General features: G+C 37.1%; 1 protein-coding gene and 1 long non-coding RNA gene across 6 annotated transcripts; one reads left to right on the top strand and one right to left on the bottom strand.

The window, feature by feature from the left end:
* Nucleotides 1–9583: 9583 nt before the first annotated feature.
* Nucleotides 9584–11349, top strand: LOC113361873. Of its 5 annotated transcripts, XR_003365394.1 has the most exons (5): nt 9584–9648; nt 9869–10341; nt 10490–10562; nt 10856–10914; nt 11222–11349. It is a non-coding gene; the product is annotated as an uncharacterized LOC113361873 (long non-coding RNA). The 5 variants fall into 5 exon arrangements; XR_003365393.1 differs by lacking the exon at nt 11222–11349 and having other exon boundaries at nt 10856–11032; XR_003365392.1 differs by having other exon boundaries at nt 9869–10914.
* Nucleotides 11350–15927: 4578 nt separating this feature from the next.
* LOC113360311 (glutathione transferase GST 23-like) lies at nt 15928–16559 on the bottom strand. Its single transcript, XM_026603832.1, has 2 exons — nt 16241–16559; nt 15928–16151 (listed from the first exon to the last, which is right to left on the bottom strand). Exons 1-2 carry the CDS (start codon nt 16557–16559, stop codon nt 15928–15930), a joined length of 543 nt encoding a protein of 180 aa, XP_026459617.1.
* Nucleotides 16560–27762: the final 11203 nt, after the last annotated feature.

Raw genomic sequence — 27762 nt, 5'->3', positions numbered from 1 at the left:
TTTATTGTATTTATTCCGGTTGGTCTGGTGGTCTGGCCTCAATTTTTCAATTTTTTTTTTTTGGAATCTCAGTCACTCTATTTCACCCTAGTAATGGTAAAAATAAAACAAAAAGAAGTGATCAGGATTCTTTCGATGTTTCCATCACGAGGATATGGCGAAACTACCATGTTTTTTCTTTCTAACACCTGAGCTCTGTGCTTTTATGAATAGACTCTATAGATGTTTCCATCTAGTCAGATTGGTTCCTCAACTCCTAAAACCAAAATGCTTCCATCCACTTAGATTGGATAGTTCCCTCCTTAATAACGATAAATTTCTAGGATCTGGAGTTTATTTATTACAACTTACAACTAACAAAAAGTTTCTTCCCCACCCCCAAACTTAAATCTAACATTGTCCTCAATGTTTCTAATGAAAGAGCAATACCAAAAGAATAATAACACGAGGCAAAGGTAAAGAGTGAAGTTGGAAAGATAGTACCTGGGTAAAGCGTAACAATCCTTCTATAGAGACTAAGGAAGAAAGTAATAAACAACATACAAACCGCCTCAATGGTCAATCAAGGGTAAACAGGGTCCTCCATAGGGACCTCCACAACATCACCTGTAGGAAAGGGCTCCAAAAAGGGTTTCAATCTCTGACCGTTAACCTTCGAAGAACTACTACCATCCGGTGACTCAATTTCCACAGCTCCATGAGGAAAAACAGTGCGAACAATAAAAAAGGACCCGTCCACCGAGAACGCAACTTCCCGGGAAAAAGATGTAAGCGGGTATCATACAGAAGAACTTTTTTACCTGGAGAAAATGTCTTTCTTAGGATATTCCTATCATGCACAAGTTTCATTTTGTTCTTATACTCCTTCGCACTATCATACGCATCTCTACGAATCTCTTCCAACTCATTGAGCTGGAGTTTCCTATGGGCTCCTGCCTTGTCAAGTGAAAAATTTAACTGCTTAATAGCCCAATAGGATCTATGATCTAACTCAACAGGCAGGTGACATGCCTTCCAAATACTAAACGATAATGTGACATTCCAATGGGTGTTTTAAACGCAGTACGGTAAGCCCATAAGGCATTAGTAAGCCTCGACGACCAGTCTTTCCTATCAGGATTAACTATTTTCTCTAAAATACGTTTAATTTCTCTATTGGAAACCTCTAACTGACCAGTAGTTTGTGGATGATACGGGGTAGCTACCTTATGTGTAATACCATATTTCTTCATCAAGAGCCTAAAAGGTCCATTACAAAAGTGGGACCCTCCATCACTAATTGTAGCTCGCGGTGTACCAAAACGTGTAAGTATGTTTTCTTTCAAGAACTCTATCACAACCCTATGGTCATTGTTTTTACACGCAACCGCCTCAATCCACTTAGAGACATATTCTACAGCGACAAGGATGTATAGATTACCAAAAGAATTAGGGAACGGACCCATAAAGTCAATACCCCACACATCAAAGACCTCAACTATTAAAATAGGGTTCAAGGGCATCATGTTCCTGCGGGAAATGGTTCCTAATTTCTGGCAACGTGCACAAGTGGCACAATAATTGTGGGAGTCTTTAAACAATGACGGCTAATAGAATCCACACTGCAATATCTTAACAGCAGTCTTCTTAGCACTAAAGTGACCCCCACAAGCATGATCATGACAAAAGGAAATAATACTGGACTGGTCACTCTCAGGTATACATCTCCTAATAATCTGGTCTGGACAATACTTAAACAAATAAGGATCATCCCAAAAGAAGTTCTTAACCTCAGCTAAAAATCTAGAACGATCTTGTTTACCCCAATGTTGGGGCATTCGACCAGTAACAAGATAGTTCACTATATTCGCATACCAAGGTGATTGGGCGACAAGGAACAGTTGTTCATCAGGAAAGTTATCCATTATAGGAAGGGAATCATTTGGGGAACTAACAACTAGCCTAGACAAGTGATCTGCTACTACATTTTCTGCGCCCTTTTTGTCTCTAATATCTGGAGAAAATTCTTGCAACAATAGGATCCATCTAATAAATCTAGGTTTGGCATCCTTCTTAGACAAAAGGTATTTCAAAGAAGCATGATCAGTATATATTACGATCTTAGAACCTAAGAGATAGGGTCTAAACTTGTCTAGAGCAAACACGATGGCTAAAAGTTCTTTCTCAGTAGTGGTATAGTTCAACTGGGCATCATTCAGAGTTTTGCTAGCATAGTAAATCACATGAAGTAACTTATTTTCTCGCTGACCTAGCACAACACCGATAGCATAATCTGAAGCATCGCACATGATCTCAAAGGGTAGGTTCCAGTTTGGTGCCTGGACTATGGGGGCGGTAGTGAGTAATGACTTAAGCTTCTCAAAATCCTCTAAACAAGCATCATCAAAGACAAACTTAACATCTTTTGCAAGCAAATTGCAAAGAGGTCTAGAAATTAAGCTAAAATCCTTAATGAATCGACGATAAAAACCTGCATGCCCTAAGAATGACCTAATATCTCTTACGGTTTTTGGGACCTGTAAAGTCTTAATAAGATCAACTTTGGCTTTATCTACCTCTATACCCTTAGAAGATACGATATGCCCTAAAACAATTCCTGAACGAACCATGAAGTGACATTTCTCCCAATTAAGCACTAAATTTTTCTCCTTATACCTAGTCAAAACTAATGACAAATGATGCAAGAACTCATCGAAAGACGAACCAAACACTGAAAAATCATCCATAAAGACCTCTAAGAACCGTTCTACCATGTCAGAAAATATGCTCATCATGCAACGCTGAAAAGTCGCTGGGGCATTACATAGCCCTAAAGGCATGCGTCTATACGCAAAGGTACCAAAGGGACAGGTAAAAGTGTTTTTCTCCTGGTCTTTTGGGGCAATAACGATCTGATTATATCCAGAGTAGCCATCTAAAAATCAATAGTGACTATGTCCATCTAATCTCTCTAGCATCTGGTCGATGAAGGGAAGGGGAAAGTGGTCCTTCCTAGTGACCTTGTTCAATTTCCTATAGTCAATACAAACACGCCAACCCGTGGTCACTCAGGTCGGGATTAACTCATTGTTATCATTCTGGACTACAGTAATACCAGATTTCTTGGGAACAACCTGAACGGGGCTGACCCACTTACTGTCTGAAATAGGGTAGATAATGCCTGCATCTAATAGCTTAAGAACCTCAGTTCGAACTACTTCTTTCATATTGGGGTTTAGTCGACGTTGCATCTCCCTATAAGGTTTGGTGTCTTCCTTTAAATTGATCTGATGCATACAAACAGTAGGACTTATACCCTTAATGTCTGCTATGGTCCACCCTAAAGCTTCCTTGTTGTTTTGAAGGACGGTTACTAGCCTACTTTCCTGATCTCTATCCAAGTCGGAAGAAACAATCACAGGTAAAGTCTCAGACGGGCCTAAAAACACATACTTCAGGGTATCTGGCAATGGTTTTAGGCCCAACTTAGGAGGCTCTTCTAAAGAAGGAACTAGGGTAGACTTAGAAACTGGTAGTGATTCGAACTTAGGTTTCCATCCATTACTAGTATCTAACAAAGGGGTTGAATCTAACAAAGCATTCACCTCATTAATCACCTTATCATCATCAAAATCAATCCCAAAGTGAGCTAGGCATTTCTCTAATGGATATTCTAACAAAGTTTTTGGTAATGACTCCTCGACTAATGTTCCTATCATGTTCACCTCTTCTATATTCGAGTCATCTAGTTCAGAGGGTAGCTTACTAATATTAAAAATGTTCAGCTCAATAGTCATATTACCAAAAGACAAATTCATAATACCATTTCGACAGTTAATGATCGCATTGGATGGAGCTAAAAACGGGCGACCTAAAATCACTGGTATTTGGTTCTCTGGGTCAGGGACAGGTTGGGTATCTAGGATAACAAAATCCACTGGATAAATAAACTTATCAACCTCTATGAGAACATCCTCGATCACACCACGAGGAATTTTAATGGACCTATCAGCTAACTGAAGTGTCATCTGGGTAGGTTTCATCTCACCAAGTCCTAGCTTAAGGTACACATGATATGGTAGTAAGTTCACACTAGCTCCTAAGTCAAGCAACGATTTCTTAACACGGTATTTACCTATTGTGCAAGAAATGGTAGGGGACCCTGGGTCTTTATACTTAGGAGTAGTGGTATTCTGAATAATAGAACTCACATTACTAGCTATGAAGGCTTTCTTCTGGACACTGAGCTTACGCTTTCGCGTACACAAGTCCTTAAGGAACTTGGCATAAGAGGGAATCTGCCTAATTGCATCTAATAATGGAAGGTTGATATTAACCTGCTTAAAAACCTCCAATATATCATTAAAGTTGGACTCCCTCTTAGTCGGAACTAGCAGATGTGGGAATGGGGCTCTGGGAACAAAGCCGGGCTCAACAGGACCCTCATTGGTCTCTTTAGAGACTCTATCAGTCTCTTCATTCTCTGGCTCAGCAGGGTGAACTACAGCATGTTCACTATCAGGCATGGCAACCTTGTTGTCAACCTTCTTTCCACTCCTCAGGGTTGTGACAGCATTCACATGATTGTACGATTTCTCTCCTTTGTGGTTAGGATCAGTATGACTAGGGAACCTTCCATTTTCTCTCTCACTTATAAACTTAGCTATTTGTCCTACTTGAAGTTCTAATTTAGCAAGACTCTGGGAATTATTCTTCAACTCTTTCCTAGCTTCTTGTTGAAAGCTAAGGTGGTTTTTTGATAGCATGTCATGGTTATTTGCTAACATAATGAGAGTTTCTTCTAAGGTAGAGATCTTTTTCTCAGAAGTGTTCTGAAACTGGGTTTGACCTGAAGAGTTCTTAAAAGAAAAACCTGGGGGAGGCTGAGAATTGCTATACTGGCCTTGACTCTGGCCCTTAGACCAAGAGAAATTAGGATGGTTTCTCCAACCATGGATGTAGGTTTCTTAGTATGGGTCAAACTTCTGACGGTTCTCAAACCTAGCGTTGTTATAGACAGCATTGGCTTGTTCTTCACTAACCTGACCTTCCCAAAATGAATTATCGGGCTCTATTCCACAACTAGAGACTTGAGAGGCTCAATTAGGTTCAACAAGGGACCTATTTTTAGACTGACCCATTTCCAAAGCTTCTAACCTTCTGGACAAAGCAGCAAACTTAGCATCTGACGAAAAACTTGTATCTACCATATTGGTGCTACTTCTATTGACCAAGAGTCTTTTAGGGGGTTCAACACAAGTTTCCCACTGTTGGGATTTTTCAGCGATAGCTCCTAAGAAGGTAAAAGCATCATCAGCATTTTTACTAGTGGACTCACCAGCGCACATAGACTCAACCATGGCTTTGGTCGAATAGTCTAAACCATCATAAATAATTTGTACGAGTTTCATATTATCAAATCCATGGTGAGGACACTGGGATAGGAGATCGTTGAATCTCTCTAAAAACCTATAAAGAGACTCTCCCTCTTGTTGCACACTAGCACTAATTTTCTGCCTAACAGCTGCAGTTTTATGCTTAGGGTAGAATTTCATATAGAAATCAGCAATAAGTTCCTGCCATGTTTCAATGGTTTCAGATGGTAGGTTGTTCAGCCAGGTCTTGGCTTTATCTCTCAAGGAAAAGGGAAACATCTTAAGTTTCAAGACTTCATCAGTAAGGTCTTTTATTCTAATTGTCCCACAGATTTCCTCAAAGTCCCTAATATGGAAATAAGGGTTCTCATCATCTTTTCCTAAGAATATAGGTATCATCGGAAGAATACTAGGTTTTATCTCGAAATTAGTTGTAGTGGCTGGCAATTTAATGCACGAAGCTCGGTTGGTCCTAGTTGGGAACATGTAATCTTTCAAAGTTGTCATCGCTGGCACAACAGAAGTACTAGGGGTACTTTCCTCACGAAGAGACAGATTCTCAAAATTGAAGTTATCAAAAACAGGGCTCTCAAAAGAAGAATCTTTGAGCTCCCTGCTTATATCAGAAGAACTACCAGGTTTTTCGCTAATCAATCGACCTAGAGTATCTCTTTTCCAAGCCCTAACAAAATCGGGCATACACTAAAAATATCAAAAAGAAATAAAAATCCTAACATGAAGGTTCTAGCAATCACACTGCAGGTTGACTCGACTCTACCACAACGAACCTAAATATTTCTAGCAAACAACAAGCATGATGGCTCCACTTAGATTGTTTCTAGACTAGCTTCTATCTCTCGAAGGGGAATTCGTTAAAGTTTAAGAAAACCCCTCTGGAATCAATCCGAGTTAAAGTAAGTTGAATCAAGGCGAGGGAAGCTCGGTGGAGCTTTAATACCCAAGGCCTCACCGGTATAAGGCGGCGCAGTCACGCATTCAACTCACAGAAACCATCAAGAACTTCGAAGTATGCTTAAAAGGTGACCAATATCTTTCGAAAAATTTTCCTAACAAGCTCGATACCCTATAGGTCTCTTTCTAATCATATTTTAAAGCTTGAGTTCGCGTTAGGTTTCGTTTTCCTAAGGCGGGCAAGAAGAGAACGGTGATGAAATCCGAACCCTTATCTTGTATGGCCAGTCCTTGCCCTTTACTAGGAATTTAAAAAAAAGTCCAAATTCGTCCTCAATCAATGAATCACCTTAAGGAATACAGTAAACCCGCTTGCTGGAGATTCGCGGGTGATTAGAATTTTACCTCCCGTACCAGACGGGCGAAGAACCGATGAAGTCGACTCGGGCCACTGACTCCGGTGTCAGTGTGCGAACCCGAGGGGCCGAGACGATATTGTAATCGTCGTCCTTCCCTGCAAACAGTTTGTATTTAAACTACCCTTCCGTAGGGTATAAAAATAAAAATAAAAATGTCCAAAGTTTAAAGTCCACAGTCCACAAAAATAAAGTGAAAAAACAAAAAGTAAATTACAAAATATTTCCTAATACAATTCTAAAAAATAATAATAATAAAACTAAATCCTAAAAAATATTCTTCTTTTTGTCTTCTCTTTACGCTTTAAGCTTTTTTTTTTCTCCAACTCCTTAGTGTTCACTTCAAACCTGTAAATCAAAGACAAAAAGAAACGTAAAAAGGAACAAATAAAAAATAATAAAAAATAATAATAAATCTAAAAAAAAAATGCTACCTAAACACAAATCCGCGTCGGCGGCGCCAAAAATTTGGTGGATTTCAAATAGTGATTGTAGTAATAGTGGTAAAACTGGGTCTTTTCAGACTTGTGAAGAAAACAATTTTTTTAGATTTAATTTAAAAAGGAAAATAAATAAAATAATTCAATTTTAGAGAAAATTACCAAGACTAGGATTCCACCATTGACCAAATAAATAGTAAACTCTAAATAGTTTTTATGCAATTCTATCTTTAAAATCAATTCTAATATTTGCCTCAAATATGTTTTTGAAGTAATAATTGTAATTAAAAAGTATAAAACATCAAAAGTTATTAAAACCCAGCATGCTTCATCAAATTAATTCACAACTATTCAATAAAAACTAATATTTCAATTTCAATTCCATGCAAATAATCAAATAATAATATTGCAAATAAATAGTAAAATTAGAATTATACCAATTAATGTGGAACAATGGCTTCCTCCGTCGCCTTGGCTAATGGGTTTAGCTCCTCATCCCAAAAACACACTCACAAGATGTATCCATGGATTAATAGGTGTTATTATTGATGTAAATAATGTAGAATTGAAGTTTGTAACGCTGTAATAGTGTTACAGTGTCACTGTTACAAAAGGGAAAGAGCTGTAAATTAAACGATACTTTTCTGTTGTTGTAAAACAACGACACTCGTTTCTGGTTTTAAGACTGTTGAAGAACGACTGCCTTAGCAGGTCTGTTCTTCCTCTTCTTCTTCCTCCTCGAACAGCAGTAGCAGCAGCACTGTAACTCTCTGTAATCGCTTCTCCTCGGCTCTCCTGGACTCTAAGCTCTCTCCTTAGGTTTTCTAACCCTTCTATGATGAAAACACAGCTATTTATATCTATCCAACTCCCTAGAAACTCGATCAAATCCGAGAATAATCTCATTATTCTTCTCGGGCAGTTTGGAGAAAAATCACTTTCTTGTTGATTCACGTGGTTCTGTTGGCTATTCTCTCGTATCCAAACTATTCTCTGACTTGGAATGAACTGAATTGGTATATATCCACGCAAGAATATCCCATAAATCTCTCTGACCAATCCCAAACCCTAAACAGAGAAGCGGTATCTTGTTTGGACTTTGATCTCTTCTCCCGGTTATTCCAGCCCAATTGGATCGAGGAAATTGCCCATAGAAGACCAGTTAAGTCTATTAGAGTCCAGCCCAATCGAAATCCAGTGTTGAATCTCATAAAATCACGTCAAAAATCCAAACTCTAATTTACTGCCGTGAACTCCAAATTTCCCGCCATTTTTCTGTTTTGAACGTGAAGAAGAAGGGTGTCCCCCTATCCTCTGATGGGGTGCGAACAGCAAATGGTCACCCCTTATCAAGTGGGTGCCCCTTATCCAACTTAAGGATGCCTTTAGCAATTCTTCTGAGATGTTTTCCGCACTTTTTCGGGGTTCCTCCGGGGTATTTCTGGGGTGTCTCCAACATACTTCTAGGGTGCTTCTGGTAGTTATCAACGGAGGTCCAAGTGCCGCATTTTTAGCCAATTTCGCCACAAAGCCTTATTCTTCCAAAAATAAATAAAATAACCAAATAAGTACGATATCTAGCACTAACAATATATACAAATGAGCTATATTAGACACATAAATGCGTCTATCAATAGGTAGTCATTTCTGTCCATTGGCTCCTGGATCAATTGATCAGCTTTTTTCCAATAATGACCTTCCCTTATCACTTTGAAGTAATCGTCTGCTGAAACATCTAAACTGGGATAAGGGTTGACGGATACCATTGATCTTCTTTGCAACTGAAGAATTTGTCTTTCACGATAATACCAAACACCCTTTTCATAAATAGGGTTGTATAACACCATCCTTGTAAGGCTTAGTTGTACCATTCTCTGAGCTAGTTCTTCTTCGAACTCAGGTATTGCTCATACGGCTGGGAAACAAGGTTAAGGATTGTTCTAGACAACTGCTGAATCTTATGAACAATAACAGTATGTTGACCATCTTCAATCTGTGTAGGTGCCCAATTCTCGGAATCATACTTTCGTATGATCAGAATTACATTGGTATGATTCGTAAGAGAATGTTCTGAAACACGGAAATATGTATACCACCGATACTGAAAATAATTAATTAACTATGACACAGTTTTCTTTTCGGGAGACAAAAAGTGGTCGGTATTGAGTCATGGAAACACAAAGAGTGGTCGTGATTTTGTAGTCCAACCAAGCGAAGGTCTCCTCCGTCCGTTTCCTTGGATAAACATTGATCCGCCGTCCTTTGTCTTTTAAAGCTCGGATTCCTTTTTGCATCACAGAAAGTGGAAAACCGCTACTCTCCATATTGACACTACGTGTCATAAAGTCCTTTGTTTTCTCCCTATTTCGCCTAGGTGTCTTCTATACAAGGCGTTCCAATAACTTCCCAAATGAGAACAAATCCCAAATGAAAAGAAAACTGCAAGTCAGTTCCCAAAGTTCAAAGAGAAGAAAACTCCCTCTGATTAGTTTTGTTCTTCATAGTATCGACCATGAAGAAAGACATGTGAGTTTCACTTCCTAATTAATTCAATATTTTTTTATTTTGATTTTAATTTTAATTTTGCTTCTCATTGTTTGTTCTGCTATTACTAATTTGTTTGATCGCAAAGAAACTTAAGTAGCAAAGGTAAAATTTTCTTTGTCTACGGTTTTCTTACATCAGAACAAATGTCATTTTATCATTAAGAAATCAAACTAATGTTAATATTTTATTTATTTAGCAGGATTATTTCATGGGAGAACAGTCTGTTTTTTCTTCATTCATGTTTGGTTGTGGCCGTGGATATCCATGTTTGTCCGTTGATGTTCTGCTTCTTGAGATTTAGTCTTCTCTTACCTTTCGGATTTTTGAATTTTAATTTGCTTTAAAAATTAAAATTTGGAAATGTTCGCTTTACAATTTTTCTAACCGTAAGAGATGTGAAAGATGGAAGCCAGTTTCAACGTGGTACATCTTCTGATTTAAATTTAATGGTTAGTCATTTCGGTTTTGCAAAGAGGAATCAGTTAATAAGGAGATGGATGTTGGAGTTGGTGCTCCTTCAAATCACTTGGCAAGGGAAAGATCTCTCTTATCCGCTTTCCATAATTTTATTAGTTGTGCGTTGTTCATGTCGGGTCAGGCTTCCCGAGGGTGTTCTAAATTCATTTCATTTGGTTCGTCGTACGGCTGCTGCATCCCTTTCCAAACATATGAGTATGTCGACAATGTTTGTTTTCCTATATCTGATTCCTATGTGCATTAACATCATTTTCGGGTGAAGGTCTAACGTCTTAACGTCAAGGCCTTAAGTAACTTCTCATAATTCGTTTTATTTGACGGTTCAAAGTTATTTGAATGTTAGGCAGCTGGTGATATTTATATCTACTTTGTGGGGAGCACATGAAGAATGAAAACCTCTTAATCAAATACCACCGGTAACCTAAATAAAATTTACATTGCTGGATTAGAGATCTTGATTTTAATTTACCTGACAGTTCAGTCGTACTTATAAGTCACCTCCATATTGCTTTTAACCATGTTCGGGTCGGTTGGTTTTGATTAAAAACTAAGTTCCTTTTGCTTAGAAGTTTTTTGAAATAAACACACAATGCCATGCTATTACTCCCATTTGTTAAATTATGTGGAATAAAATTTGCATAGTTCAATAATTTGTTGGTTGGTGCTATTTATGTTTAACTCGATACTCATTGTGTTTGTGATTATGCAGAGACGAATCAATTAGTAAGAAGAAGATGGTTAGTTTGGACGGACACAATAAATAAAAACGTAATAAGCGCTTCCATTATATCATTTTTTTTGTTCAAGTACTTTTTAGGCAATTTGTGTACTTGGTTGTATTATGCAACTTTGCCAATATATTGACTGTTGTCTCTCTTTGGATCTCTATTAGGTCTTCTTCATTTTGAACCTCACCTGCCTATAAGATTTTGATTTTTCCCTTTTCTGCATATCTGAAATCTAAACCTTTGTTGGTTGACGTTCAACTGAACATTGATCTATATTAGTTTTTGAAGGCTGGGTACAGTACACTACTTTTACCCCATTTTACGATGTTCTCCGTTTTCCTTTCCAGCATAAAAGGGCTATTGCAGGAGCAGCTTCCCATCAAAAGGGAAACGTCGAACAACATATGTAATACAAACATCGTGTCTGCCATGAAACTATTCACTCCCTTCCGGTAGAACGGAGTCATTGACAATCACAAACAATTGTAATTTGTTCAACTTTTTTTTTAAATAAATGTGAATTGAATACGTAAATTTGGTTCAAATGCTTCAAAAAGAAAAGTAAATTTGGGGCATGGAATCATCAAAATTCAAATTACACTTCACTTTGTAAGTGTTTTAATGTCGGAGGAGTATGCAACAATAACACATCATGGAATCATCAAAATTCTATATTATAGAATTAGGACGTGTTGAACCTTATAATCTACAGCATCGAAGGCGCACGAGAAATTGAGCCCAGGCCGAAGGCCTGGGTGATACCCTAGTACCATTATTGGTTACTAAATTTTCCATGTGAAAATGACAAACAAATACATAGTGTGAAAAATATTGGTTCTTATCTCCAGAACTCCCCAAAAAGCATTAAAACTATCTTTAACACATGTCGAGAAATCACCGAGGACCATGTAAATCTCTGATAAAATCATAGACCCCAAATCATACGTTGGTGCTTGCTCTAAATCTTCTAATGCTTCGAGAAACCAATTAACACCACTGAGCTAGCATTTGGAAATAGACATTGGCCTAGTGTCCACGATACAAACAGACGTTCGAGCTCCTCATAATGATCCGGGATCAAATGTTGATTACCAACTTCCCTGTTTTCATCCATTTTCCTAGCATAACGCTAAAAAAAACTTTTCAACCCAGCCATCTTTAACCCATGCGCTTTTATTTGTCTATATGTAGGATTTCCTTCTAATTCATTTGAGTATAAAGGAAGTATTTGTTTCCATCTATCTTCTGATAACCAATTTAGTTTGTTAAATGGAAGTAAGTTTCCAGGACATAGAATTCCCGTTAACATGTACAAACCTATCGGTGTAACTCCTATTAATAATAATCATTCATAATTAGAATTTGTTGATTTTTATAAAACAAAACACATAATCTAAAAATTAAATTATTAGAAAAAACTGACTTACCGCATTCAAAGTCCTTGAAAAAGAACGTGTTTGTAGTCTTTCACCGTCGTTCTAATATAACTTGAACTCCTTGAGTCACATGGTTTCTAGGTTGTATTTGATATAGATGTCGCCAAGGATATCTTCTAACTCTCTCTTGAACAACAGGGGAAAGTAATTGAAAAATCGTACGTAACTCAGTCCATCCACCTCTTAGAGTTACCGAACTAGCTCGCTCATCATGGTCAGATATGTGATTAGATAACATACCTTCACCGGCTACTTGTCTGGCATTACCAAACTCATAATTTTTATCCACGGTAAAACTTATTCCACTAGCTGGGGTACTAGTACATCCTTTGACTTTTCTATTTCTTTTTCTTCTCTCCATATTTGTTTAAGAAAATCAAAAGATAATTGTTTAAGTTTAGAACATAAGTTTAAGAAAATCAAAAGATTTTAGAAGAAGAATTGAGTTGAGAAGAGAAGAGAAGTTTAAGGTGCGGTATTTATAGGCATCAGAAACTCGAACGTTGGCGAAATTGATTATAACGCTATCGATGGAGTCAATATCGCTCGCTAGAAACTCGGTCGTTGTGGTTTTCCCATAGTAGCACAAATGGTTTGCCATGCCACCTGGTATGCCAAACAGATTTTTTTTTTCCATACCCATAGGAATAGGCCTAACCGTACTTAGTTTAGTAAATCTCATCATTAATAATAATTAATTAAAAATATTCTAGCCATTAACAAAATTAATAGGTTAAGCGGTCTGTTGATTGTTATTTTATGACTCAACTTTGTCATTTTGTGAGCGCTCGAAACCAAAATTTTGGATCCCTATAATATTTCTCTAGTTAAAAGGATTTATTCCTAAACTTGTCAAAAATCAATAGAGATATCACTGGGACCGAACGAAGTAACACCCAGCTGTGCATGGGGATGGGCCGTTGGGTATGTCAGCCACTTAAAATGGACGATAGACTGCCATCATGGTTGATTCTTTTTGAACATTAAAGGAGTGGTGCAATGGTTCAAGGTTAGTCTATCCAGGAAGTTGTAGGTCATAATTGAATCTCACACACATTATACTTTCGTTTGGTATTACTATTACCTCTTTTCTTATGATGCAACAAGTCATTATAGTTTGTGTCGGGAAAATTGGCACCCCGAGCGCTGCGGAACACGGGATCACAAAGGGCAATTGGTGATTTGAACCAAACATGGGAAAAATAATAAAAGGGACGGAAGATAAAGAAGCACACACAACCATAAACACAAGATATACGTGGTTCACCTTTACAGGATACATCCACGGTCAACACCACCAGAAAAACTTCCATTAAAACAAAGACCATTATATGCTCTTTCCGCAACCCAAGGTAATACCCAAAGAGTTAACAAGACGTACCCGAGTACACCATTGAAGAAACCATAGAAAAACCAACTCTCTAACCATTCGTCAAACCAGCCTTGTGTGTTCTCTTTTTCATAGCTGCTGGTAACAGAGGAGAAACATGGAAACACTAGAAACTAGGTTTAGGGAAAATCCCAAACTAGATCACCAATATTGACCTTCACGGTAGCACACGACCCTACCTAACAAAGAGACCAAAATCCTAGGCACAAGGATTTACCACTCTTCTACGTTAGATTATCTCTACACCTCTAATTATATTCCTTTATATAGAGAAACAAACTTGGCCCTTAAGAAAACTTTACTTTGAAAACAAGTTTTCCTAACTTGGCCCTTAAGTTCCTTAACTTTAGGAACAAGTTTGTATCAATAAGTTTTTTTGACCAAAAGTCAAACCTATATCCACCGACATAATCCCACAGTTCTCCACCTCGGATCATACTATCAAGCATGAGACGATCACAGGAAATCACCTTTGTCTTCCACCAGGGTTATTCACCATCTCTGTATACCCATAGAATTTCTTTTGAAGCTCAGATCCGAACTTCCATCTTCATAGAACCATTTCTTCGACCAAAACACCATGACATTGATAAAAGTCTTCAAACCATCTTCTTCATGAAGAACACTTATGAAACTGGCCACGCTTCACAAACACCATGAAAAACTTCAATCACTATCAATGAATCCTTGCACAGACTCCACCATTGATCACCAAGAGAACCATCCAGAAGAATCACCGCTAGCTCCACCTAACTAGTAAGCTAACAACATATTGAATTCTAACCCAAAAGGGAAGAATTAGCTTTAATATCATACTCCATCACATGTCATGATTACCGTGTATCTGAAACAAACCATCAGATATCTCCACTGTAATTAATAGGTTTAATCCTTAAAGCGATTCTGAAATCCATCACCAATACGACATACTCTTTACCACCAACACACCCAACATACTCGCTCAGAATATATACCGGGTGAATACGCATATTATCGTGGTACATGATTCCGAGATCGGGCACATTCTTGATACTACGTGCAAACCATCAAAAATACTTTAACATGGACTTAAGAACATAAATCTATAACATCTCGTGCATAACTTCGAAGAGTTGCTGGATCTGCTTGTACATGAGACCTCGTAGCCCCATCAGTTCTTCAAATTTTGTAACTCATTCTTTATAGTGTACGATTACTAACACTCTTCAAGAAGTAAATATGTGTTCCACCTCATTCAGACTTATTATGCATCACATACTACATCATAAAACTAAATGAAGAACATACACTCCTACCAAGTTGAACCTCCGATTTGTAAATCACATCACAAATCCATCTTTGTGTAAACATCGGTTGAAACATTACCTTCAAAACAATTTCTCCACCCGAACAATAAACCATCGTTCAATTCCAGGTTCAATCACACCAGCCCGTCCAATGTCTCTGATACTAATTGTCGGAAAAATTGGCACCCCGAGCACAACGGAACACATGATCACAAAGGGCAATTGGCGATTTGAACCAAACGTGGGAAAAATAATAAGAAAGACACAGAAGATAAAGAAGCACACACAACCATAACACAAGATATACGTGGTTCACCTTTACAGGCTACATCCACGGCCAACACCACCAGAAAAACTTCCATTAAAACAAAGACCATTGCATGCCCTTTCCGCAACCCAAGATAAGATCCAAAGAGTTAACAAGACATACCTGAGTACACCATTGAAGAAACCATAAAAAAAAAACTCTCTAACCATTCGTCAAACCAGCCTCGTTTCTTCTCTTTTTCACAGCTGCTAGTAAAAGAGGAGAAACATAGAAACACTAGAACCTAGGTTTAGGGCAAAGCCCAAAACCTTAAACACTAGAACACCAAAATCCTCTCTTTACAAGTTTTTATCTCACACCGATATTGACCTTCACGGTAGCACATGACCCTCCCTAACAAAGAGACCAAAATCCTAGGCACAAGGATTTACCACTCTTCTAGATTAGATTATCTCTACACCTCTAATTATATTCCTTTATATAGAGAAACAAACTTAGCTCTTAAGGAAACTTTACTTTGAAAACAAGTTTTCCTAATTTGTATCAATAAGCTTTGACCAAAAGTCAAACCTATATCTACCGACATAATCCCACAGTTTGGGAGGTTGTCTTTGATTACATCAACTTGTTTAATGCTTTCAGTCCATTCATGAAATTTAGGAAACTTTGTGCTTCAAAGATTTTCACTCATATTACTTCGTCTATTGCTCCTAACCAGTAAGATATATATAGGTGCAATTGCCAAATCCACCGATCCGATGGCATCACCTCCGAAAAACTTATTCTCGTCGAGACCACCTTTTTCTTCGATAGTTTTTAGCATTTCTGAAATTTCATTTTGGGCCTTTTCTTGTTCTGCTCCTGTTGCTGAGAAAAATATTCTAACACTTGGACCCTATGTATAATGAGGCACAAACACAAAAATGATAACTAAATTTATAAAAAGAATAATACATTTAACTTAGCAAGATGAGGTTTAATATACCTTATCCTCCGTGAATTTAATCCAAACCTAGCAACAAATTTCTCATAAGGATCCTTGGGTAGTAGTGGGCTATTCTCCTGCCACGCTTCGTCGATGTATTCACGGATAACCATGGATTCTGAAATGGGTTTTCCTCCATGGACTAGAAATGGTGTCTTTTTATAAACTGGGTTGTATTTTAACAACATTTCACTCTTGTTTTTGAGATCTTCATTTTTGTATTCATATTTGATACCTTTCAACTCTAAGGCCCAAATTGCTCTGTAAGTGAAAGGACTAGGCCAAGCCCCAATCAGTTTCACTGATGACTCGTCTCTCATTCCGTAAATGTTGTTGTTAATGACTAGACCAGTGGTTTCGCGAAATAGCCTAAATTTATAATATAACTAGGGTTCAACCCGTGCCATAATGACACGGGTGTTATATAAATTAATATAATTATGTCAGATTATTTATTTAAAATAGGTTTTCATTGTTATAAACGGGAGTTTATTAGGTAGATGCCCATTTTAGTGGCGCCCTATTACTTGGGCACCAAGTATGTAAACTTTATAAATAGAGTCTCAAACCTTTGTAAACATATATAGATTATGACTGTCAATGGGTACCCATTACCCGGGTCCGGAACCGGAATCGACGTATTCGGGTCCGGTTCCGGGTCCTTAAATTGGACCCATTAACCATTTTGGACCCGGCGGGTAATTACCCATATATACCCGTTTATGAACGGGTCCATCCGGATCCTACCCGTCGGGTACCCGCGGGTATTCGGGTATTTCATAAAGGTTAATTTTGTAAAATCCCCAGCGAAATTAGGTCATATATAAGGAAAGGATGAGAAGCTCGCCCCCATTCCGATCTACTTTCTTCTCCTGCCTCTGCCTGCAGAAGTAGTTACAGCTTTCACCACCCGTTCCGATGAATCCGATCTACTGTTAATGTTGGCGTTAATCACTTAATCCATCAAAGATTCAAAGTGTGTTATACTGTTATTACTAAGCTCAGACTTGATAAGGATAGGAAGTCGCTCTTGGATCGTAACTCGTAAGGCCAAAGGTAGAGCTACTGCTGATAAAGATAAGGGTACCAAGTTTACTACTGATGATGTTATGCAGAACGTTGATTAATTGATTGGTGGTTCATCGATCCTCTCTTCAGGTTATTATTATATTGTTTTTAGGGTTTCTTTGTTATGAGTTATGTTTTCGTTTTAGGGTTTCATGAATTTGGGGATTTTGAAAACATGGATTATTATGATGATGATTATGGTAACATTTTGTCTATGAAATTGGATATTTTAGGTTTTAATTTGTTTGTTTATGTTATTATTGAATCTGTGAATGGTGAATGGATGTTTTGAATTTACCCCTTTCGTTTCTTCTTACTCAAGAGGAAAGAATTTTTTTAATTTGCAGTATTGGGTGTTACTTTAGTGATTTTGAATTACTGGTGAATGGGCAATTTTTTATGATTCTGAAAATTTGTTATGGATTACTTTATGACACCTGATAGGCTGATACAGATGTTTGTTGGGTTTTCCTTGCAGAGGCAACATGAAAAGTCAAACAGGAAGTAGTGTTGGTGATCATTGTGTTCCTGTAAAGAAGACTAAAGTTACCGTTTCGAAATCCCCGTGTATGCCGCCTCCTAAAGCTGCTGTTTCGAAGGCTGCAAAGAAGAGTAAAGTTGTAAACTCAGCAGAGCCGAAAGAAGTAGAAACTGTAGCCAGTGAGTCAAGTGATACTGGTGATTCTGATTCTGATCATATAGAAGCGGCAACAACAGATGTGGTTCCGTCACCTACATGTAAACGCAAAAGAACCTCAAAGTATTGGGCTGAATTTCAAGAGGTATTGATAAAAGGGAAAACACACGGAGAATGCAAGCACTGCAAGAGGAATATTGGTGCGGAGAGCAAAAATGGGATAAGCAGTTTGAGGAAACATCTAAATAGTTGTATGGCGTACAAAGGAGCACAACAGCAAATTAACCAAATGTTCTTGAAAGCTAGTGAAACACAAGATGGGTCAGTAGCTGCTTACAACTTTAAGTTTAACCAAGAAGTAACTCGTGATTGTATTGCAAGAATGATTATCTTGCATGAACTCCCTTTCTCATTTGTAGAGTACATTGGTTTTAGAAGGGTGCTGACTTCATTACAACCCAATATTAAACTTGTGAAGCGGAACACTACGAAGTCAGACTGCATAAAGATTTATCAAATGGAAAAGAAGCATTTGTACGATATTTTTAGTAAGGTACAGAGTCGCATAAGCCTTACTACTGATATGTGGACTTGTACCACTCAGAATAGAGGTTATATGGCTTTGACAGCTCACTATGTTGATGAAGAATGGAAGATTCAGAAGAGAATTTTATCTTTTAACGCTGTGGATGTGCAACACACAGGAGTTAACATTGCAAAGGTACTGATGGAGCAGTTGTACAAGTGGAATATAGATAGGAAGATAGCTTCAATTACGCTGGATAATGCTTCAACTAACAAAGTCGTGGTAAGTGAACTTCTTGCTCAGCTAAAACCAGATAATGGATTACTTTTGGATGGGGAATTATTCCATGTTCGATGTTCTGCTCATGTAGTTGCCATTATTGTTGATCATGGGATGCTGCAAATTAAAGAAGAAATACAGAAAATTAGAAATTCAGTGAAATTTATTAGAGGTTCACCACAAAGACAACAAAAATTTAAAGAAGTTTGCTTGCAAGTCAATGCTCCTGATAAAAAGTTGATTCAAGACGTTGATACAAGGTGGAATTCTACCTATCTGATGCTTGAAACAGCACTTCTATTTCGGGAAGCATTTAACCGGTTCGGGAAGATTGAACCTGATTTTCTTAATGTTGCTCCAACGAGTGAAGACTGGAATAATGCAAGTAGTCTTTCAATATGCTTGAAGGTCTTTTATGAAGTCACCATTCTCTTTTCAGGTACGTCATACGTGACAGTTAATCGTTATTTTGATACTGCTTGTTCTTTGTATTTAGAACTTCGTGAGTGGTGTGATTCCGATGATGCATTAATCTCAAAAATGGCAGTGAATATGATGAAAAAGTTTGAAAGATATTGGCAACTTACTAGTAAAACATTTGCAATAGCTTCCATTTTAGATCCTCGGTTTAAAATGAAATTATTGGATTACTATTTCCCATTAATATATCCTGGTAACAGCGAGGAGAAGAAGTTAGAAGTTATGGAAGTCTTGAAAAGATTGTATAATGAATATGCAACAATTATGCTTCTTCAGCTCATGTATACTCAGCAAACATTTCGACAAATCAAGTGAACATGGAAGATTCAGTTGGTAGTAGTGGTAGTACTTTATCTTCTCAAAGTTCTTTTACTTCTAGAAGGAAAGGTTTGACGGCATTTCTGGAAGAAAGTTCACAACATGACGTTGTTCGCACAGATCTAGAGCAATACCTATCAGCTGATGTTCACCCTATTAGAAAAGGAAGTGGTATTGATCTGAATGATTCTAGTTTTGATGTTTTGGGGTGGTGGAAATTTCATGGACCAATGTATCCAATTGTAGCAGTGATAGCTCGTGATATATTAGCAATTCCTGCGTCATCGGTGGCTTCTGAATCTGTTTTCAGCACCAGTGGTAGAGTTGTAGATAAATTTCGTTCTTCAATGCTTCCAGAAACAATTGAAGCTCTGATATGCACACAAGATTGGATAAGAAGTGCGCTGAAGAGTAAGTAACATATTCAATTCATGTTTGCTATTATATCAATTTTAGTTAGTGATTCATTTACTATGGTTCTTGTACGTCAACTAACTATTTTATTGTGTTAGATGAGGGATATGGGTTAGGTAGTACTTCACTTCAGACTCTTTTGGAGGCAATGGAGGAGCTCGAGTCAGACGATGATGATGCAACATCGCACATTGTCTAACTGACTGACTATCAATTTAAGGTAAAATAACCAGCTAACCTTGGAATATGCACCCTGTACCCAGGTCTCCAATTAGATGAGATAAAGTAAATAAAGGTAGAAAAACAAAACAAGATAAAGTGCATGAAAAGAGTAGAAACAAGAAACTTGTTACTGTGTATATATGTATATTCATTTTCAATCATCCTCTTACATATTTTGCTACAATGACCCTCTGAATTACTTCAGCATTTCATAGTTTTCTTGTACGTATGATCAGATAACCCTAATAAATAATACTAATAAAGAAGATTTATGGAGCAAATTACTAAATCACAGGCAAGGTCTTTGATTGTGATATGGTTGCTTCTGTTTGGTCAATTGGGAATATGATCAACTGTTTTTGTTTCTCTTGCAGGAACAATTGGAAATATGATGGTTGGAACTTCTTTTTGGTATATATATATTATATAGGCATAGCCAAAGAACATGCGAAGTGCGCGAACTACATCCTTCTTTTTTGTATATGTACTTGTGAAGGAAAAACGCATTTATCTTTTGGGGCTTCTACAGTTTATAGAATGATATGTCTGTCAACTTTTGTGGTTATAATACGACAGACTATAGCCATTAAGGCAGGTACTGAATCTACTGATGGAGCAGTTATCGGCTAAAAACATGTCTGCCAACTTTTGTATTTAATATTTATCATATATAATGGCAGATTCTTACTTATAGCTAGGAAAGTAACTTTGATTTTCCTAATCTAAGGATTCTAAGCTCAAGTTTACTCTACTTTTGTATGTATGTTAAAGATGGTCACTTGGGAAGTCATATAACTGATAATCTGATATAAGTTTGTGTTTTTACCCGATGGGTACCCGGACCCGGTAATTACCCGTGACCTTTACCGGGTCCGGTTCTGGGCCAACACATTATGGAACCGGCCCCGGAACCGCTAGGACCCGGAACCGACGCTGATATGTCGGGTCCGGTTCTGGGCCATGTACTACCCGGGAGGACCCGGACCCGTTGACAGCCCTAATACAGATTAATAGAATTTCTTTCTCTCTTCTTCCCCTATACTTTGTGTCTCCTTATCTATTTTATCCATTCACAAGATGTTACCATGCACGTTGCTCTACCAATATACAAGCAAAAGAAGATTAACTATGATCTATAAACTCTTTCTTTTTGATTTTTTTTTCTACCTTATCAATTTCTAACTAAACTTTTATTGCCTTATTCTAGGTATACGTCGTGAACTAATTATCTCGACAAAAGGGTTGCAGTATCCTAACTGGATCACATGAATTAAAGTAATAACGATGAGTTAATGACGTTTGTGTTATCTAAAGAAGCCTATTATTGAGCGTCACATTCCATTAGAGGGGCATCACCTAATAGGACAAAAACATGTTACCTGTAAGTAATATCAAAAACCCATTATCTCAAATAATTTTGTAATGACCAAACAACCCTTATTTAGTTAATTTTAATTTAATTAGATAATAATTAAATTAGTGAATTTTGTTATATACTTGGTGAATTCTGGGACAAAGTTATATACGGTTGGGTTTGCACAATTCCAAACCGTAACTCAGTTTACGGCTGGGTTTGATTTTTTATGTTCCAACCGTGAATGTTCCTGTGATTTAAATTTTTTTCTTACGGTTGGAAAAAAAAACTTACGGCTGGGAATTCTACCTACGGTTGGGTTCGTGGCTCTTAAAACCCAACTGTAAGTGTAGTTTTACGGTTTGAATTCAACTAAACCTAACCGTAAGTTCTTCATAATCAAATTTCACGTTTAGAAACTAATACCGAACCTAGACGTAACACTAGCAGAAACGTAACTGAAACCCTAATTTTACTTCGATTTCATTCAATCTAACATATTTTAAGCATAAAAACGAGTAAACAAAGATGGGTTTGTTCAATTATTACCTAACATACACCATGAAGTTGAATTGAAGTTGAAGTTACTGTGGAGGAGAGGAAGAGAAGTAAGATGAGAAGAGGAGCAGTTGTTTTCTTGAGTTAGAATAGAAAAGATTTGGTTTTTAAGTTTTTATTTGTAGGAATTACTAGCTAGTCCAGTTCTAGCAGACCCAGTTAATGGCTAGTCCACCCGTGGAAAAGATTCACTCTCTAGTCCAAAAACATGTTTTTGGTCTAGATTATTTACTTTCCAGTACAAAAACTTTGTGGAGACTATAAAGTGTATTTTATAAATTCCTAAAACACCCTTCCAGATCTAATTAGTATCAACACATGTAAATGTTACTAGTAGTATGTTACTACATACTAGTAGTATCAATAGGGTGATACTACATATTAATATGTATTGTACTAGTAGTAACAAAAATATCTTATTGTTACTAGTAAATTATGTAACTACTTTACTATACTAAACTAGTACACTAGTATACTAGTATAGTATAGTATACTAGTACACTAGTAAACTAGTAGTAACTAGTACTAGTAGTAAAATATGTAGTATCAATACATAACAATTTTTTTTGATATGTAGTATCAATACATAACATACTACATATCAATATGTAGTATCAATATATAACATACTACATATCAAACATACTACATATCAATACATAACATACTACACGTCAATATGTAGTATCAATACATAACATATTACTAGCATACTAGTTACTACTAGTATACTACATACTACATATGTTATTACTACATACTACATACTAGTTACTACTAGTATATTACATACTACATATGTTATTACTACACACTACATACTAGTTACTACTAATTACTACTAGTATACTAGTAGTAACTAGTATACTACATATGTAATATGTAGTAATGTATTATTATACGTAATGTTATATACTAGGGTTAGTAGAGTAATTTTATCCTTTTCAAAAAAAATTTGGACTAGGGAGTAAATACTTTTTGGCGCTGGACTAGCCAGTAACCCGGATCGGGTTTTCTGGACTAAACAGTAAATCCCTCTTTTTATTTTAGTTAAAGGGTAATCTAGACATTTTATATTTGTTGGACTTCCATAGAAACATGTAGTCTGGCCGTAATTTTTTTTTTCTTTTTCTTGGAAACCTGTTTTGAGGTATACTGAATTTTTTTGAGGCATACTTATTTATTATCCCATCTAGGGTGATTTTATAAGGGGTGTCTAAAGGTAGTGCAATTACCTAAGTATCCTTAAACAATCTAATTACTAGAGTGTCCTTATCCTCAAAAACCTAAAATCAAAAATCAAAATAACCTTTAAACTTAAACATCTTGGACTCCAATTCAATCAAGCAATCAATCAATCAAAGGAAACACGAATCGAAGTGAGCGATGTTGGAGAGCGAAATCCAAATCTCAATTTCTCCTAGATGTATTTTAGAATCCATTTGTAACAAACCCATCTTGTTTTTGATTGATTTTATTTTGTTTGATAGATAAAATATGATTTCAAAGATGAAATTAGGGTTTTCAGAAGATCAGTTCGGCTGATCTTGGAATATCAATTTTGAGCCGAACCTAGTATATGATGTATAGAAACAATATGTTCGGCTAATGCGATTTTGCTAGATTTGTTTGAATCGACCGAACCTAAATTCGTCAGTTACAAAGTGAAGTTCGGCTGATAACTTGTCAGCCGAACCTCTATTTTTTGAAAATACACCTGGGTTCGGCTAACAACGATTTTGTTCGAATCATCCGAACCTAAATTCTTAAGTTACATAGTAAAGTTAGTTATCAGCCGAACCTCTGTGTTTAGAAAATATACCTAGGTTCGGCTGACAAGTTGCTAGACGAACCTAGGTATATTTTCGAAACACGGAGGTTCGGCTGACAAGTCATCAGCCGAACTGTTCATCTGGTCAGTAGATCTGGGTTTTAAAAATTCAATTTTTTGATAGATTCAACTTATGAAAAGGACATTAAACCTCGTATAGAAGTCTAGCTCTGATTGACACACATTTTGATCATTTCTAATTACTAAAATCTCAAAACCCAAGTTTTTTTTTCACTTCTTCTACTTCCTCTCAAAAATTCCAACTGTCTCACATAAATTTGGTTTATCTACTAATTTAACACTAATATAATTTTTAATCAATCCTTAAATTCCTAATTAATCAAATCATAATCATAATCATTAACACTAATTATGTAAGGGTAGTTATGCCATTATAAAAAAGGATGGATAAGGGGTGGTGATGTTTTTTATTTAGTGACCCTGTTTTGGCATTATTTAGTATGTCTCAAAAAAATCCAGTATGCCTCAACTTTTTTTGTACTCTGATCGGCGGTACACAATACAGTATCATATATATAGGGAGGGAAAAAAAGTTTTGGGGGGCCTCTTCAATCCGGGGGCCCTAGGCGGCTGCCTATCCCACCTAAACATTAGGTACGGGCCTGACCACCATAAAACCACCCATCCCCACTATTTTTTCCACCACCACTAATAGTATTGCCTCCACCACTCACGAACACCCGCTCTACCAGCCACTACTTCTTCCACTACCACCATTAATTTCTATCAATATAATTTTTACTAAGATTATTTATTGTTGAAATATATATTCATTAAATTAATTAAGAGGGCATTTGTAATGAAAATCTAATAAATTATTCATTATGAGCAATTAATGAGACGGTAATTAATAAAACACCCATAATGGTTTTAAGTTGAACAAACCAAGGCCGTTGAGTTATCTTCTCCCTAGAAAAATCTGGACCTCTCTTTATCTTGCCTAACTTGTCCAAACCTTGTTTTGTATTCTAGATACCTTGTTCTCCGGGAGCTTAAGCTTGGGACATAAGTTTTTGCTTTGAAATAATCGCCATAGGGAGTTCTGATGTCATCCCTGAGGTAACTCGGCAAGGGCCCCTCTGGAAGCTGTCATACGGGTAAAAACGAAAATGCTTTATACCCCGCTTTTTTGCCCCAAACTTTGTCCCCGCGACATGTCATCGCATTAGTGGCGCATCCAACACCAATGGATCCCCTGCTTGCTCCAGCACCAATAAAGAAAATGCCACATCGCGGGGGAGAATGGTGGGGGTACGAGTGGGGGTACGTAGCAGTGTCGGGGTAAAAAATAGCAAATTGCTATTGCACTCTGAGTTATGGGTTCTTGAGTAGAAACTTAACGTCAGTCCTACTTTACAATATAGAAATTGCTTTTGTTTTCTTCTCATTTCACCAAATAATGAAAAAAGTAACAATTATCTTAGTCCCACCAGAGTCCCAGACCCTAAACCTTTAGGATTAAATTAGGAGATAGTTCAGATTTGATGTCAAATTTTGTAGACAATTAGTTTGATCCATTTATGCAATTTGCAGTAGTTAGAATTCTCATTTTTTTGTTAGTTGACCATTTATTCCTTCCTTTCAAGGTCTAGAATTGAAGTAGTCAAGGTCTACTATCGCCCATATGCCATATATCTCTTGGTAGAGGGTTAGAAGACTGTCATTCCGGAATTGAAAGCCCCTTCCCTTTTTCGATTTGTAATCCGGGCTGTGCATTTAAGAGGGGCAACGAAAATTTTAAAGAGACTGTACCTGAGTAGTTGAAGGTGGCACTACCATATGAGATTTATAAACGTGTATGAATACAGGTGATGTGCATAAGCTGAAGTCTTTCTAGTCCATAGTGGTTGGCCCTCGAGAGATTAAAAAGAAAACTACCAAGCAGACATTTTCAAAAGAAGTAGGTTTTGATTTTGGTCTTATTAATAATAGAAAAGAGAAAGTGCTCCAAAAGATATAGTACTGTCACCCAGTATCAAGTAAGCAGCAGTTTCATAGAACTTTGCTCAACCACTGCATCCCCTTCCCAACTACTATAACTAGCTCAGCAAACATCCCATGTACACCAAGGGAATAATAGAGAGAGACAGAAAAGAAACTTGAGTTACTTTGCAATGGTGAAAACTTCACTTACTTGCATCCTGCTGGTCATTGTTCTCACAGTCTCTTTTGTTCATTCAATTTCTACAATGGAGGTTTCTGGTAGTCTTGAAATGGGTTTCGGTTGGAAATCGACTTCGACTTGTGATGGATCCATAGGTGAGTGTCAACTAGAAAATGAATTCGAAATGGATTCGGAAATCAGTAGGCGAGTTTTAGCAACAACCAAGTATGTTAGCTACGAGTCACTGAAGAAAAATACTACTCCATGTTCCAAGAGAGGTGCATCTTACTATAATTGCAAAGATGGGGCTCAAGCCAATTCGTATAGCCGTGGTTGCAGCAAGCTTTCTAAATGCAAGAGTTGATATGTTGTTCCCTTCCTTTTTCTATTTTTCCTATGGTTTATGGTAATATGGGTATGTAATATTTGCTTTTATATTTTTTTCGTTGGTAATGTTAATTATCCATTTCAAACTCCCTTGTGGAAGAAACAAACTGCAAAACTATTCCTCGTGGCCTTGGTTGCGAAATTGCTATTGTGCTCTGAGTTACGGCCCTTACGGGGTTCTTGAGTAGAAACTTAATTGTAATCCTGCTTTACAATATGAAATTGCTTTTGTTTTCTTCTCATTTCACCAAATCCTGAAAAAAAAAGTAACAATTATCTCAGACTTTTTAGGATTAATAATGAAAATTAACTTGTTATTGGAGTGACTTTCTAGTGACTGGACAGTTTTTCTCTACTTAACACGCATTAGTCCTTTACTTATTGGACCTTTATAAAAAGGTTTTCGGATTCAAAACACTTAGCAGTGGAATTGTGACAAAATTTCTTTCATTTAACAACTGTGAATAGCCACCATAAAAGTGATAATCCCCTAGCTGCAAATGGTAGTGGTTTCGTACGTCAAAATAATCATACTAAACAGGCATACAGTAGCTTGAGTCAAATTTTTCAACTCCCTGGATCCATCTCAGCTGTCTGAAATGCATCTTTTGGCTTACATTTGCTCTTCAATATTAATTTATAGAGGGAAGGAAATTCAGTGGCAGATTTACACCATGTTTGTTTACTCCTGACTCATCTGAGTCGTCTGGATCTGAATCATCTGGATCTGAGTGAAATCATCTGACTCGTCTGGATCTGAGTCGATATGTTTGTTTTGAGTCAGATCTGACTCATCTGACTCAGAAATAAGTGAGTCAGTGGTTTGGTCCCATGAGTCAGGGGTATTTTGTTACCTGACTCAAATGAGTCCGAGTCAGAGGTTATGTCTGAGTCAGAGGTCGAGTCAGATCTGACTCAAAATGGAAAACAAACGGTCTGACTGCTGACTCGGTGCGAGTCAGGGGTTGACTCAGATTCAGACGCCGAGTCAGCTGCAAACAAACAAGTTCTTACTTGCCAAATGGGGTGCAGACAATTCTGAGCGCGCTCCTTGATGTCGCATCTCCCTATTATCCTTTCCTAGTTATATCACGCAGGCAGCAATTGACACAAGGGGATTTCGGTCAATGGCAGTTCAGACGCAATATATATGTCTGCCGGGGATTCCCAGGGATATCTCCATCTCTATAACTTACACAATTCCAATTATACATTTAGGTAAAGTAGCCTTGTGCTACCACTTCCCTCTTAGATATCCGCAGTATGTTCCAAAGTTTTAATGCTTCAAAAAAAAAAAAGACTCCAAAAGAAGCCAAATAAATAT

The sequence above is a fragment of the Papaver somniferum genome, chromosome 3, assembly GCF_003573695.1.
Source record: "Papaver somniferum cultivar HN1 chromosome 3, ASM357369v1, whole genome shotgun sequence".
In the NCBI taxonomy this organism is placed as follows: domain Eukaryota; kingdom Viridiplantae; phylum Streptophyta; class Magnoliopsida; order Ranunculales; family Papaveraceae; genus Papaver; species Papaver somniferum.
This window is presented reverse-complemented; position numbering and strand designations above follow the sequence as displayed.

Coding starts and splice junctions, on each gene's coding strand:
- LOC113360311 (XM_026603832.1), bottom strand. CDS start 16,559: ATGAGAGACGAGTCATCAGTGAAACTGATTGGGGCTTGGCCTAGTCCT. Junction 16,152..16,240: donor ATTAAATTCACGGAGGATAA/GGTATATTAAAC, acceptor CTCATTATACAT/AGGGTCCAAGTGTTAGAATA.